This window comes from Amphiprion ocellaris, chromosome 17 (assembly GCF_022539595.1).
Source record: "Amphiprion ocellaris isolate individual 3 ecotype Okinawa chromosome 17, ASM2253959v1, whole genome shotgun sequence".
Classification (NCBI taxonomy): domain Eukaryota; kingdom Metazoa; phylum Chordata; class Actinopteri; family Pomacentridae; genus Amphiprion; species Amphiprion ocellaris.
The window spans coordinates 14,145,381-14,160,207 of NC_072782.1; the positions used below are offsets into that span (position 1 = coordinate 14,145,381).

Genomic DNA, 14,827 nt, shown 5'->3' on the forward strand with positions numbered 1-14,827 from the left:
AGACTTCAATAAACTCCCTCCATCCCCTGGACACAACATATTTTATTATGATGTTAAATCTTTTTTTTTTTTTTTTTTTTTTAATATGTTATTGAGTTTTAATCATAGTTTTAGCATAGTTTTTTCTCTTTGCTTGTTTAGTTTTGTCATCTGTGTGAAAGGTGCTAAACAAATAAAAGTTGAATTGATAAACTGAATAATTGACTAACTGATGTTTGTGACAACAAAAGCGTTTTCATTGTGATTTAAGGGTTTGTTTCATTTTTAAGGTTGGGTTAAAATCTTGACAGAAAAAAAGATTAAAGAAATAAACTACATTTTAAAAAAAGCAATTAAATCAAAGGAAACAAACATTTAATACAATAAAACTTTTAAAAAGAAAATTAAACATTAAATACAATTAAATTATATTAAACAGACAGAATATTTAATTAGATAATTAAACAAAAGATACAAAACATGTAATTATGAAATTAAACAAAATTTTTGAAACAAAAATATTAAACATTAAAGATGAAATATTTTAGACAATTAAACATTTAAAAAATACAATGAAAACAAAAATATTAAACATTTAAAAAAATATAAAACATTTAATTAGATTATTAAACCTTTAAAAAGACAAAACATTGAATTAAAAAATTAAATGTTTAATTAGAAAATTATATCTTAAAGACAATTAAACTTTAAATAGGAATTAAACAGAAAATACAATGAAGCATTTAAAAAGAAAAACATTAAAAGGTGGTAAAACATTTAAAAAGAAAAACCTTAAAAGATTTAATCGAAAAATGAAACATTGGGAAAGAAAAGGAAATTTTTCAAACAAGCCGATAAAACATTTGAAAAAAACAACAAACATTAAAAAGACAAAACATTTCGAAATCAAATCAGACATTAGAAAAGATTAAAAGGTGAGAAAAGAGCAAACCTAAGCATTTAAGAAGAATCAAACTAAAGACAAAACATTTGAAAAGACACCAGTTAAACTTCAGAAGATAAAATTAAACAGAAGAGACAATAAAACAATCAAAAAAGAGCATAATCAGATAAAGATCTTAGAGCGTTTTCTAGTCTGAAATGAAAACATCAAGTTGTTTCTTCAAACATTTGCTCGTTCTATGTTCTTGGTTTGATTGTGGACAGATTTACTAAGAACTCATTTAAGAAAATTGCTTTCCAGATAAAGTCTCCTAGTAGTTGAAGGCATTGATCAAACTAATGTTACCTTCTGATCTCCACTCAAAGTTTGTTGAGGATTTCTAAAAAACCCACAGGTGAAGGTCTGAGAAGAACTCAGATGGATGGTCTAAATGTGAAATCAAGACTCATGGTCACAAGTTTTAAGGCCTCTGTTAACCAGAAAGTTCAAACTAACAGAGAAGCTTTTAAAATTTCAGTCCTCAGACTGTCTAAAGGTTCAAACTAACAGAGAACTACTCAAGAACTTCTAGGATTTCAGTCCTCGGACTGTGGAAAGGTTCAAACTAACAGAGAAGTACTCAGGAACTTCGAAGATTTCAGTCCTCAGACTGTCTGAAGGTTCAAACTAACAGAGAACTACTCAGGAACTTAGAAGATATCAGTCCTTGGGCTGTCTGAAAGTTCAATCTAACAGAGAACTACTGTGGGACTTAGAAAATTTCAGCCCTCAGACTGTCTGAAAGCTCAGGTCCTGAGGACTCAGGAGGTCTGGAGGCTTGGAAAGTCTTGGAACTGAGGGTTCAACCCTCCAGCACAAAGGCTGAAGTCCAACCTCCTGAGAAAAACGGTCGAGACGAGACTCGAGTTAAAAAAAAAAACTCGAAAATGGTAAAAAATAGATGATAAATGCGCAAAAAAAACAAAAATTAGTATCTGAGCGAATAGCTCAGGGGATAAGAAGACAGACTACCAAGTGGAAGGTCGCAGGTTCAAGACCCACCACCGGCATTTTTCTGTGTTTGTCTTTGTCAGAATTTTGATAAAATTTAAGAAGGGTCTGGTCTTGAACCAGCGACCTGCAGCTCCACAGGCAAATCCTTAACTCACTGAGCTACAGATCAGATGAAAAGAAATAATTTCGTCGTCCCTTTGGCATCGTAGTTAATAACGTGACCACATGGGTGGAGCCAAGGCGGAGTCTGGGTGGAGTCGGGGCGGAGAGTAGGCGGGGAGGTGGGTGGCGGCCTTCCCCCCTCTACTCCCCCACCTCCCACCACCACCCACCACACCTTCCCCCACCCGACGAGTTCTTCGAGTCTCCACGAGTTCTTCGAGTCTCGACAGGTTTTCCCGAGTTTCTGGAGTTTCCACCAGGTCAGAGGCAGAACAAGCTGTCATGAAGAGGTGTTGAAGTCGGCCAGGATGGAGTGACTTTTTACAGCGACTAGAAGGAAGACGACTAGAAGAGCAGGTCTTTAACCAGCATCTATAAAATCCATGGAGTCGCTCCAGAGAAATGAAGGGAGAGAAACTTTTATCAACCTCCATCCAGATGTTCAACTTGATATCTTTACTTGGACATTTTTAGCACCACAAACCTTTAGTATCACACTTTATTATCATTTGTTAGGACTTTAATGGAATCCACCAGCAGATTTAGTTTTTGCTGAGAAACTTTATTCTTGTCATCGTGGGACTGCAGTATTTAAAACTCTTCCTTCTATTTCACCTCATGTTTATTAGTTTTAGTGGAGAAAGCTATTTATATGTCGATTAGTCTCTTAAAAACCAAATAATAAATTGGATTAGTCAAGAGGTTTAAATTTCTTACTTTGTCATATTTTAAATATGACAAAAAATATAAAAATAAAGTGTCTTGAGACAATTTGACCTGTAATTGGCGTTATATAAATAAAATTGAATTAAAATTGTATGTATCTTGTCATGTTGGAGAAATGTATATATTGGAAAACACATTTTCTTTGACCATTAATCTGTTGATTGTTTTCTCCAGTAATTCATTTCTTGTTTTGGTTGATAAAATGTCAAACCCAAATATATTCAGTATACTGTCATAAAAACCAAAAAGATTTACATTCATGATGCAGGAATCAGACAGTTTTTCACTTTTTATCTTAGTTTAGTCAGAATGATAGTTGATAATGTGTGAATTGTTGCAGCTTGTGAGCCGTAGAAGATTTTAATCTTTGGGGCCGAGTGTCAAAAAACATTTAGAAACCAACATCAACAAAACACTCAACAAAGATTTGAACATCATTTGCATGACAATGTCTAATTAAAGGACATTTATTTACAATGTAAATGTGTGATATTCATCCTCTGGAGCTTTCTCTTCACATCGTCTTCCACCTGGACTGGTTTGGTCAGGAGCATGTGCAACAAACATTTGAAAAACTGCACTTTAACATCAATGAATGACACTGAAGTTTAATCTCTACATAAATGAGACTGAGTCTGGATGTGCTGCTCTTTCATTAACTCCTAAGTTTAGGGAAAGTTCAAACAAAAGAGGACAGTTCAGATAAGACTTGAGAATGAGCTTATTTTGAACAAACATCTCAGACTTTCTGAGCTTCAGCACCTACAGCAAGATATTTTAACAACAAGCAACTCAGGAGATCCAGAAGTTGGAGAGAGTTAGCTTTAGCTGAGCCAAAGAACATGTGGGACGCTAACCTAGCAAACATTTCAGATTTTTCTCTGTGAATTCTGAGAAATAATTTACTATTTAATGACAGAGCTACATATCTTAACTCAGTCTCATTAAAACAACTCTAATTCAGTGTCATCCATCCATATTAAAGTGCAGTTACCCAAAATGTTTGTTGCATGAGCTCCAACAAAACCTGTCCAGGTAGAAGGCCACTTTGACAAACAGGAAGTGGACGATTCCAAGCAGATTTATAGAAGGGGGAACCGGACTGTACTAAGTGTGGTTGAGTATAGATGGGTGTTTTGTGGGTTTTTAAGGCTGATAATGATTATTAGTGAGACATTTGGAGTAGATATTCATTTGCAGTAAATGAAAGTATTTAAAATCTTGAGTTAAACTTAGAAGAACACAAACTCTAACAGAAAACTTTGTTGATATGTTTTTGTTTTGTTGACAGATGTTAAGTTAAAGGAGTTTTATTCGTTATGTATAACCAATCAAATCACTCCAGAAGACAGAGTGACCACAGGTAGATAAAGGTTCAGAGCCAAAGTAGCGCCATTTTTAAATGTATTTATTACCGTAAATCAGTAAAAAATAAAATACTGATAATCAGTAAATCAGTCAGCCCACAATTACTACAGTTCTACAATGGATGTCTCTTTCCTTTGACTTGTTATCTGTACAATATACGATGTGTATTATGGCGTTTTTTCATACCAAAGGCTATACTATGATGTTTTCTAAGAGACATACCATGCAACTCTGCTTGTTCTGGCCCTGGGCCACTGCACTCCTCTGTTGTTTTCTGGATTGTACTCAGCTGCATGTCTTCGTCCACCCGGCCTCCGTTGACTCGTCCCGCCTGCCGTCTCTGGAGCTGAAGCTGGATTGGAACAGACCAAAGTACAGTCCAATCACGATGACAGCTGCCTCTCAAAAGGCTCCTTCATCTGGCAGGTGGTGGCACTTCTTCTGAGGGGAAGCTGAGCTGGCCCGGCAGAACTTTGGAGATGTGTTCCAGTGGTTGGTGGATGTGTGGGGAGATAGAGAGGGACCTTTGAATTGTTCAGAAAGGAAAACAGGGAACCCATTGGTAGTTTTAGGTTAGGCTGCTACTGCGGTGTGTTTTTGGGTTTTAAGAGGTGAACAGGAAGAGTTTTTTTTCTCCGTATTGATTATCTTTTACTTTGTTCCTGGTTGGAATGCCCATCAATGTCAACATGAAGTTCACTTTTAGTTCTGTTGATTTATTTTTATTTTACTAACACCCATTTGCTTTTAACCCCCTCACATGTTGTGTTGTTGTAAACTTGTAAACTCTTTCAAATAAATACTCGTCTAACCCTCTGGAAACCAGCGTTTGGACTGTTTTTGTGTTGCTCCTCACCGACTTCAGACAGCCGGGACAAAACAACGTTTTGTGGACCAAAGGCTATACTATGATGTTTTTAGAGCGACATGCTATACTATGACGTTTTTTGGGTGACATGCTATATTATGACGTTTTTAGAGCGACATGCTATACTATGACGTTTTTTGGGTGACATGCTATATTATGATGTTTTTAGAGCGACATGCTATACTATGACGTTTTTTGGGTGACATGCTATACTATGACGTTTTAAGAGCCACATGCTATACTATGATGTTTTTTGGGCGACATGCTATACTATGACATTTTTAGAGCAGCATGCTATACTATGACGTTTCAAGAGCCACATGCTATACTATGATGTTTTTTGGGCGACATGCTATACTATGACATTTTTTGGGTGACATGCTATATTATGACGTTTTTAGAGCGACATGCTATACTATGACGTTTCAAGAGCAACATGCTATACAATGACGTTTGTTGAGCGACATGCTATACTCTGACGTTTTTTGGGTGACATGCTAAACTATGACGTTTGTTGAACCAAAGGCTATACTATGACATTTTTAGACCGACATGCTACACTATGACGTTTTTTGAGCCTCATGCTATACTATGACGTTTTTTTGAGCCACATGCTATACTATGACGTTTTTTGGGCGACATGCTATATTATGATGTTTTTAGAGCAACATGCTATACTATGACGTTTTTAGAGTGACATGCTATATTATGATGTTTTTAGAGCGACATGCTATACTATGACGTTTTTTGAGCGACATGCTATACTATGACGTTTTTAGAACGACATGCTACACGATGACGTTTTTTGAGCCTCATGCTATACTATGACGTTTTTTAGAGCAACATGCTATACTATGACGTTTTTTGGGCGACATGCTATACTATGACGTTTTTAGAGTGACATGCTATACTATGATGTTTTCAGAGTGACATGCTATACTATGATGTTTTTAGAGGGACATGTTATACTATGGCATTTTCAGAGTGACATGCTATACTATGACGTTTTTTGGGCGACATGCTATACTGTGACGTTTTTAGAGCGACATGCTATACTATAGGCTTTTTAAATTGACATATAACTATGACGGTTTTTTTTTTTTTTTTTGTTTTTTTAGCAACATATTGTAAGAATTTGAACAGTTTTAAAAATTACTATACTTTTACTTGTGCAATGAAATATTACTCTATGGCATTTTTTAGACGACATATTATACTCTGATGTTTTCTTGAATAACATACTATTTTGACAATATATTGCACTATGACATTTCTTGAACCGCATATCATACATGACAATTTTAGGCAACATCCTATCATTTTGCACTTTTTGAACCACATAATAATCAGTTGGGTTTTTTTGCCGACATGCTATTCTATGAACTACAGGCCATACTATGTTATTCTTGAAAAGTATACTATACTTTGACATTTTCTGTACTACATCCTATACCATGGTGTTATACACAGAGTGCTTTGGTTACATGTTGATTTATAATCTAGATTTTTTTCTGTTCTGTTTTTTGACGGGATTACCACAGACCTGACCGTGAACACCGTTGACACCCACCCGAGGGATGCTGCCTAAGATCTCAAGGCTGCTTGGTCGTGGTCTTTCGGGTCCTGCTCCAGAACGCCTTCATCAACTACGTCTTCTTTTGAAGAGGCCCTCAGATGATGCAATCTCTGACCTTTAGGAGGAACTGCTACTTTCACTCTGTAACGAGACGACGGTTATTTTAAAGACCCAGCTCCTGGCGGCTTTGAGTGACAGTTTAACATCCATCAAAACGGAACTACAGACAGTTAAATCTGAGCTGTCGGTCAGTATTTCAAACATCAAGTCCGACTCTGGCGCCCTAAAGCACGCTGTGGGTGAAACGGAAACTTCACTCTCCACATCACCGACGACATCGTCACACTCCAAAGCAGAGCACCTGTCTGCTGAACTTTTAAAAGTGGACTATAAATGTGAAGAATGTGAGCAGCAGCAGACTGTGAGCAGCAGAACAGATGTGATCAGAAAGAAGTCATTTTCTTTTTTTTCTGGTTGACTTGATGCTGTCAGATGCAGATGTTGGAGCTGATTCTGATCTCTCAGGATAAAAAGCTGCTTTTCCTTCACAAACTTTTCAGGAAATTATTCTCTCAGATTTTCTCTGCTATTTATATTTTTATTATCTGTGATTATTTCATTATTTCTTTATTGTAAAATAAAGTTTGAGGCATAAAGATTCATTTAGTTATTTTAATCCTGAAATCTTTGATGTAGCAGAACTAAACTTCCATTTTCCTTTTTGTACTTCTGATACTAGAACTAAACGTATCTTCAGCACAGATCATCTGGTTTTAATGAATCAGCAGCAACATCACAACAACAAATGAGACAATTTTCAACAAATTAATGAAACTGATGTCATTTCAATCTATCAGAGTCTGTTTTAGTGTCAAATTAAAGCTGATTACTGACAAATAGAACACTAACGTTACTGTTTTAATCACATTTAAGTTTCCTGAACATTACATTAATGTCAACCAGCCACAGTTTTATGAACTTAATCAACCACATTGCAGGAACACAACACACTTCAGCTGTTTACATGAAACTCAACACATTAGCTTGATGCTACGTTACCTTTAATCAGGCTACGACTAAGCAGCTAGCTCGGTTAGCATCGCTAACATTAAAGCTAATATTTACGATGCTAACTTTCTTCTCTGGTCAACACACACTGAAACAAACTCCACCAACATCTAGAGTGCATGGCACACATTACATCTGACACTAAAGCTGCATATAAAGTGCATTAAAAGCGGCACCGATACGAAAGTAAACATTTACTTACCGAACTATCAGAGTCCTTTCAGTGTCTGCTGGTAGAATCAGCCGAAGGTAGAAAACTGGTTAAAACAAGCCAACGGGCAGGAAAACTGTCTGTGGAAAATGTTGTGCTGCTGCACCGATAAATAAACCAACAGTTATTATATCAGAATTAATCCAAACGAGGAGAGCAGAGTCTCTGCTGCCTCCTCCATAGGACCTGTCAATCATTCCAGACCAGACTGTCATTCAAGTAACCCCGCCCCCTTGCTCCGCAAAACTTTAACGCTCTAAAAAAATTCAGTATAGATTTATTTTGAGATCGGCCACCTGATCTCTCATTTTGACCATGAAAACTAACGAAAAAAAATAATATACAGTCTATGCACCGTACTCAGTTTGGCTCCACACTTTCTGATGACCACTTCCGGTCTCAGAAAATGAAAAAACTGACTTTTTGTTTCTGTCTCTTACTGATTTTACTTTCTTGTTATTCTAAATATAAAACGAAAATCAAAGCATTTTATAAAATCGTATATCCCTTTTTGATCATGAAAAGGAAAAACGTCTTGTATTTCAATTTTAATTTTTGTATTTTAAAACAAAAATCAAATAACCACTCGTTTTTTGTTTTTCAATGCCCGTTTCAGAACGGAAAATACAATTGCCAGATACATACACGGACGTATAGCAATTCTATTTCAGATTGAGATTTTTTTTCCCTTAAATTGGTCTCTTCAAATAGGTCGTAGTTTATGACTACCAAACAATTGCAAGTACTGAAATGTCAATGAAAATCACTTTGTTGTGAGATTGACCTAACATTCAGTATTTTATTTTGAAGAGGACAGTGTATGTGATGTCATTAACGCGCGACAACTCACGCATTGATGAAATCGTTTGTAACTTCCACAGCCTAGAGCCGCGTGTGTTCCCTAAATAACTCCAACTATCATGTCGGTTTTACAGAAGTCTTTCACTCTGACACATTCATGGAGGAGACACACGTTTAGTCGGTTGTTTCAGTGTTATTACAGTTCAGTTCCGTCCGGACTCAGTTCCGTGTTTCACTGTCCGAACACCAGAACCAGAACCAGGACTGTGCTGATCTCCTCTCAGGACCAGGGCAGTTTTCAGCGTCTGTTACCTGCTGGCAGGTATGAAGCGGGTTTTTACGGTTGCAGAGGATTTTCAACTTCACCGAGTATCAGGAGTGAAGCTGTTGGGCAGATCCAGTCAAAACATTATCAGCTGATTTACACATGCAAGGTAGCAAAACCAACACAGGCACTGTTTCGCCACTGTTTCCTAATCTAGTGTAAAAGCCTCAAACATTTTTGTTTCTGTAAGCTGTCCTGTTTCTCGATCATGTCTGGATCATGTCTGCAGGTTTGCTCCACCAGGTCCATGCAGAAGATCTCCAAACTGGCTTACCACAAAGGCGTTGTCATAGTGACGTGTCCGGGGTGCAAGAACCACCACATCATCGCTGATAACCTCGGCTGGTTCTCTGACCTGGAAGGGAAGAGGTTGGTGGTGCTGTGGACTGAAACCACAATCAATATATCATTGATTTTCACAAACCATTAACAGTAACACTGGTAGGGTTACAAGGATGTTTCTGCTTAAGGTCACGTTTGACAGTGTTCTGGTGTCATGTGATGTGAAGCTGACGAATGCTGCAAAACAAGTCAATAGGTTTGACACCTAAAATCGACTAATGACAATTTTTTACTGACTGTTAAAACAAATATTTGATAAGCATCCCCTGCAGTGCTGTAACATGCCAGAAATTGTTGAAAAAATGTCTATAAATGTGACTAAAAAAGCCAAGATGACGTCTTCAACCCAAAGATATTAAGTTCACTTTCATCGAGGACAAAAGAAATAAGAATAAATGCACATTTAAGAAGCTGTTATCAGAAAATTTAGATTTTTTCCTTAAAAATCCTCAAAATGATTAGTCACTTATCAAAATAGTTCTAATAGTTGACAACGATTTGATTAATCGATTAATTGTTGCCTCTCTAGTGCTCACAAATAGTCATTTTATCTAAATTTACCTCAGACATATCCCTGGTTTCAGTTTCTTGTTATTTATTAACTGACATAGCTGATACTGTAGTAATATAACTGTTATGAAATCAGTCTAGCTCTGCACATGATGCCGGTGCTGTCTGAGGACACTGATAACATTAATTCAATTCAGTATTCAAGTTGAGACATGTAAGAAGTGAACATGAACTTTACTGGAAGGTATGAGTTCAGACAGATCCAAAATTCTGATCCAAACAAACAGCATCACTGCAACCCTTTAAAATGTCTCAGGAGCACAAGCTGCTCAAAAAGAGTGTCATCTTTGATTCACCATTATCTGTAGCTGCTGAAAGACTCATCTTGTGTCACTTTCTGCTTCAGAAACATTGAAGAAATCCTCGCTGCCAAAGGAGAGACCGTGAAGAGGTTTGAAGGAGAAGCTGCTTTGGAGATTGTGGTGGATGAATCCAGCAAGACACAGCAGAGTGACGACAAAGAAAAGTCAGACAGTGACCTAGAAAAGCAATAATGCCGTGTTTATTCTGTACATGTACCTTGTAAGATGTTTATTTTTAATTTAATAATAAATACATACTTTTTAATTACTTTTGGTTTTTGTCATCATGCATTTTGAGCAAGGAGGGAGTGAGGATAGCTTTTAACGGCAGGGACGAGGACTAAAAACTCAACAAACTGATTGAAAACACAACTTTAAAAAGGCCTGTACTCTTTTAATCTATTCTTAGAAATATTCTAGTGCTAGATTGGACCAGCCAAAGGGACCCTGTGCTCTGCTTTGATTTGCCTTCAAGAAACTCGTGATGATCTAAGCATTCAAATGGTTCCTCGGCAGCTAAAATGCCCGACATTTCAGTTCACATACATATATGGAAGACCCACCTATGAGGAATGGCTTGTGAAAGTTTTAAAAATAATCTCAGAGCTCAAAGTGACACCATCATAATCCTTGCCTTGTCCAACAAATAGCCCAAACCTTTAAATGATCAACGTCACTGAAGGGAAAAGCTGCAAATCTCACACTTGAAAAGTTTTAAAATTTTGTATTTTACTTGAAAAATAACCTAAACAATTATCAGCATAGTTAAAAAATTAATTTTTAGTCAGTCAACCACCTGTTTCAGCTCTACTTCTATATACAATTTAATCTATAGCAAATCATTACACAAAATTTCACAAGCTCTTCACACATTTTGTACGTCAGAATCTAGTCAAATAACTAAAGCTGTCAAACGGCCAAAAGTTCTTCAGTTTTGTACTTAGGTGTGATACTTGGTAAAAACACCAAATTATATTCCACCACTGTTTATTTGGTTCTGCATAACTTACCCAACAAGTGATCCTGATACAGATAAGCCTAATAGAAAAACTGTAATGTAAAGAAACATTTGAGCAAATTATACGTTTATAATGTTAATTCCACTCAAGGGCATAATGCTCAAAATACAACAATGACATGAAAAAATGTTCTAACTCAGGAGCACAGGTGGTGTAGAAGCAAGCGGTAAGAATCAGAGGCGCAGCAGAGCAGTTCAAGAACTCAATGTTTACTTTCTCCTTGCAGAGTAAAAAATTCAAGTTGTGACCTGTAAGAAAGGCTTGGTTTTTGTAAAGGTTTGTAAAAGGAGTGATCTGAAATATACACACACGGGACCTACACAAAAACAAGTAAATCCAGTGAATATTAAAGCCACAGTGCAGAGAACTAGAGGAATTTAACTGTATAAAAAGGTCCAGGCACTGTGTGGGCTCCCCACATGCTGTCTGCATGAGCACCCACTCTGTCTGTGTACCTGGATTTTGGGCTCCTCTGTGACAAAGGGGTTGGAATAACTGATGAAATTTTGACTCTCTTTTCTTCCAGATGAAGCGGCATCTCGTCCTCACTGCTGGTCGGAGGTGTGAATTCTTTGAGCAGGATGCTTAATTTTTCTGAAAGTTCCTCAAGAATGTGTTGGTCCTCGGTGACATAAATTTTCTCCATGATTAGTTGGGTGAGGTTGACGCATTTGTTCCTCAGCTCCATTTTCCTCGCACGTTTGTGACGAGGGAAATCACAGTCTGTAGTCTGCGTGTTCTTGTTTGTGAGCCGTTTATTGTGTGACGACTCTTTTATTGCTGCTTCTCCCACTGCATGTCCAGAATGTGCACTTGGCTTCGTGACAGTGTAGCATGTTTTCCATATGATCGGATCTCTCTCTAAGGCCGTTCTCAGCATCTTGGAGGCTGTCTTCCTACTCCTCTCCTTATTTTCATCCACCTAGCATGTATGCAGACATAATCATTGCAATCATGTGAAGAAACCCGCACCAAGACGGTTCAAAAGTAGATGATGTACAGCACTACATGTGGTCGAATCTGGGTAATCTCTTAATCCCACACCCAGTCTTCCTCCTTTTCCCTTTCTGTCTACTCTGGACTGTCCAAGCCTAATTATGGCTAAAAAAAAAAAAAAAAAAAATCTAAAAAACCAAGTTGAAACAAAGTATATCTGCCCAGATTATAATGTAGGGCTTATGAAAAGTTGACAGACTAACCTTGAATTTAGGGAACGTTGCAATTTTGCTGATCGATATGGCTGCTGGGCATCCCACCTTTTTTGTGACTTGCCGAAGAAGCCTCTGACTGCCAAAATTGTGGTCCAACATCTGCATAATGTGAGGGAAATTGAAAAGTAATAGAAGAGCTGTTAGTATGTAATTCATTCACATTCACTTCCTTCTTGTACATACAGTCTTTGCAAAGCTCAGTTACTGGTAGACACTCACTGCAAAACACAGTCAAGGTTGACACTGGAAAATATGTGATTGTATTGGAAGCATAGAAAAGACATATAAATGGATACACAACTAGCACAACTAGTGCTAATGGAATGGAAAAATTCAGGAGGAATAAGTACGTCTAAAACAGAATCAAACTCACCATTTTTTTAGCCTTTTCCTCAGCGTACTTCTGCTTCTGGGCTACGGCAAGATCTTTGCCTCGATGGCAGACCAGCCTTTTAAACCCCATAAACATAAACGGGATCCCGGTGAATTCGATGGCAGGCATCCCAGAACCTCCAGCCCACTGCCAGTACACCCGGTTCCCAGGTAAAGGTTGCCAATCTGCATAATAAATAATGCAAATGACTTAGTAAGCAAATGTATAATTTTTAACAGACTTCTTTACTAATTTAAGCACCAGTGTGTAAGAGTTTAGTGGCATCTACTGGTCAGGTTGCCAACTGCATCCAAGAAAAGACCACTTTCCTCAAACTCCCCTTCTGATCAGTCATGTGAGTTAAAAATTTGTAACATTACTTGTTAGAGGTGTTTCCATGTCCTACAAAGTGCAGTGTTATACAGGATGTAAGGTCTGTTATCGGCAATGGATTATATAAAAGCAGGGAGACATACAATACCAGTGGACCTAGTTCACTACTGATCTCAATACAGGAGAATTGCAGGAACACTGAATGAACCAAAAGTAATAGTAGCCTGTCTTCATTCATTAAACAATAAAGCTGGGTATCAAAAACTGCAGTGTTGTAGCAGCAATTCACACAAATCACAAAAAGATGCATTTAGTGAACAAAATCAGAAATGCAGCGTTTATGAAACTGAATAAATGTTACACAATATTTTTAACACAAGGAGAAAGCATTTTTGTTCCAAAACACAGTGTCTCTATGACAGAATGAACGTCATGAAAAAACCAAGTGCACACTACACTGGAAACAATAAATAAGACATTGCCACATGTTCAACAGCTCAAAAACTTTTTGTGCACAACTGGCTACTTTAAGCCTTTGACTTTTTCTCTAGGTCGCACAAGAAGACCATTTCCATTGTGCATTTATATTTTTGTTCATGCATATTACAGAGGAACACAACAAGCTAGAATGAACACACTAAGTGGTCTACACTGGTGACTGCCTTGGTGGTACATATCTAGTTCTGCCTGTTGTTGAGCTGAACATTCAGGTGTCTGTAGCCCTGCAACAGCCTGCACAAACCTAAACAGATCATCAAAAGGCAGTAACAACTGGTACTCGGTATAAATCTGTAAGAAACTATAGACATTTGGATTAAATTCCGTAAAATAGGGAATGCGTGACTCATACTGAGTAGTGACAGACTTGCTCCCTCTGTAGACTACATCTACAATGATTGTTGTCAAGTATTACATTAATCACTAACTATTTTGTTAGGTAAATTTTAAGAGGAAAAAATCTACATTTTCTGGTTCCAGCCTCTTAAAATGAAGTATTTTTCTGTTACTATACAACAGTAAAATGACTATCGTTGGGTTGTGGGCAAAGCAAAACGCTTGAGGAAGTCATGCTGGGCTTTGGAAAACACTTATCAACATTTTTTACCATTTCCTGACATTTCAGAAACCAAACAACTTGTAGATTAGTCGATAATGAAAATATTCCCTAGTTGCAACCTTGCTATTGATATAAAGGTAGCAAGAAAGCTAATCTTATTTTCAGGCGTGTACATTTGATCGAATATATAATTATGAACAGTAATTATATATTCCATTTCTCCCTTAACCCTACACACTGGACCTTTAACCCACAGCAGTAACGTTACTTTATGTTTATTACTGGCTTGTCTATCCACAGCAGCTAGCAGTCATTGGTTTAGACATGGCATTGCTATCTAGCCAGCACTCGTTTGTTTACTGTTTATTTCCTTACCTTTGTCATTGTAATTGCGGTCCACAGAAAATGTAATAAATTTAGTCTGCGACTCTTCCTCCACCCCTTTAATAAAAGAGTCCAAGTCAGCTGAGTTATCAAACTGTGTCATGTTTGACAACTGATGTGTTTACAGCCACATACAGCTAACTAACGGCTAACAGCCGGACAACCAATCACAGCAGAGCAGCTTCTTCTTCGGCGTTTTGTTTGTTGTCAGCTTGTAATACCAACTTCTAGCCGCATAGGGACACCTACAGTACT

At 37.3% G+C, this 14,827-nt stretch overlaps 2 protein-coding genes across 3 annotated transcripts; one reads left to right on the forward strand and one right to left on the reverse strand.

Annotated features, from left to right (window-relative positions):
* The first annotated feature begins 8,696 nt into the window (after positions 1–8,696).
* dnlz (DNL-type zinc finger) lies at positions 8,697–10,463 on the forward strand. Its single transcript, XM_035945034.2, has 3 exons — positions 8,697–9,090; positions 9,211–9,350; positions 10,240–10,463. Exons 1-3 carry the CDS (start codon positions 8,776–8,778, stop codon positions 10,385–10,387), a joined length of 603 nt encoding a protein of 200 aa, XP_035800927.1. The 5' UTR covers positions 8,697–8,775; the 3' UTR covers positions 10,388–10,463.
* si:dkey-31c13.1 (uncharacterized protein LOC100002197 homolog) lies at positions 10,368–14,742 on the reverse strand. 2 transcript variants are annotated; one of them, XM_023263449.3, is made up of 4 exons: positions 14,564–14,738; positions 12,799–12,983; positions 12,414–12,524; positions 10,368–12,136 (listed from the first exon to the last, which is right to left on the reverse strand). In XM_023263449.3, the coding sequence occupies exons 1-4, from the start codon at positions 14,673–14,675 to the stop codon at positions 11,582–11,584; spliced, it is 963 nt and encodes a 320-aa protein (XP_023119217.1). In that variant the 5' UTR covers positions 14,676–14,738; the 3' UTR covers positions 10,368–11,581. The 2 variants fall into 2 exon arrangements, with proteins under 2 accessions (XP_023119217.1, XP_054874989.1); XM_055019014.1 differs by lacking the exon at positions 10,368–12,136 and adding an exon at positions 12,150–12,315 and having other exon boundaries at positions 14,564–14,742.
* Positions 14,743–14,827: the final 85 nt, after the last annotated feature.

Bases quoted from the DNA above. Each gene is read 5' to 3' on its own strand.
- dnlz (XM_035945034.2), top strand. From the start codon at position 8,776: ATGTCGGTTTTACAGAAGTCTTTCACTCTGACACATTCATGGAGGAGA. The intron at 9,091-9,210 runs GTAGCAAAACCA...TCATGTCTGCAG, and splicing joins AGCTGATTTACACATGCAAG to GTTTGCTCCACCAGGTCCAT. The intron at 9,351-10,239 runs GTTGGTGGTGCT...TTTCTGCTTCAG, and splicing joins TCTGACCTGGAAGGGAAGAG to AAACATTGAAGAAATCCTCG.
- si:dkey-31c13.1 (XM_023263449.3), bottom strand. From the start codon at position 14,675: ATGACACAGTTTGATAACTCAGCTGACTTGGACTCTTTTATTAAAGGG. The intron at 12,984-14,563 runs GTAAGGAAATAA...TTTATTATGCAG, and splicing joins CCGCAATTACAATGACAAAG to ATTGGCAACCTTTACCTGGG. The intron at 12,137-12,413 runs GTTAGTCTGTCA...CATACATGCTAG, and splicing joins CAACGTTCCCTAAATTCAAG to GTGGATGAAAATAAGGAGAG.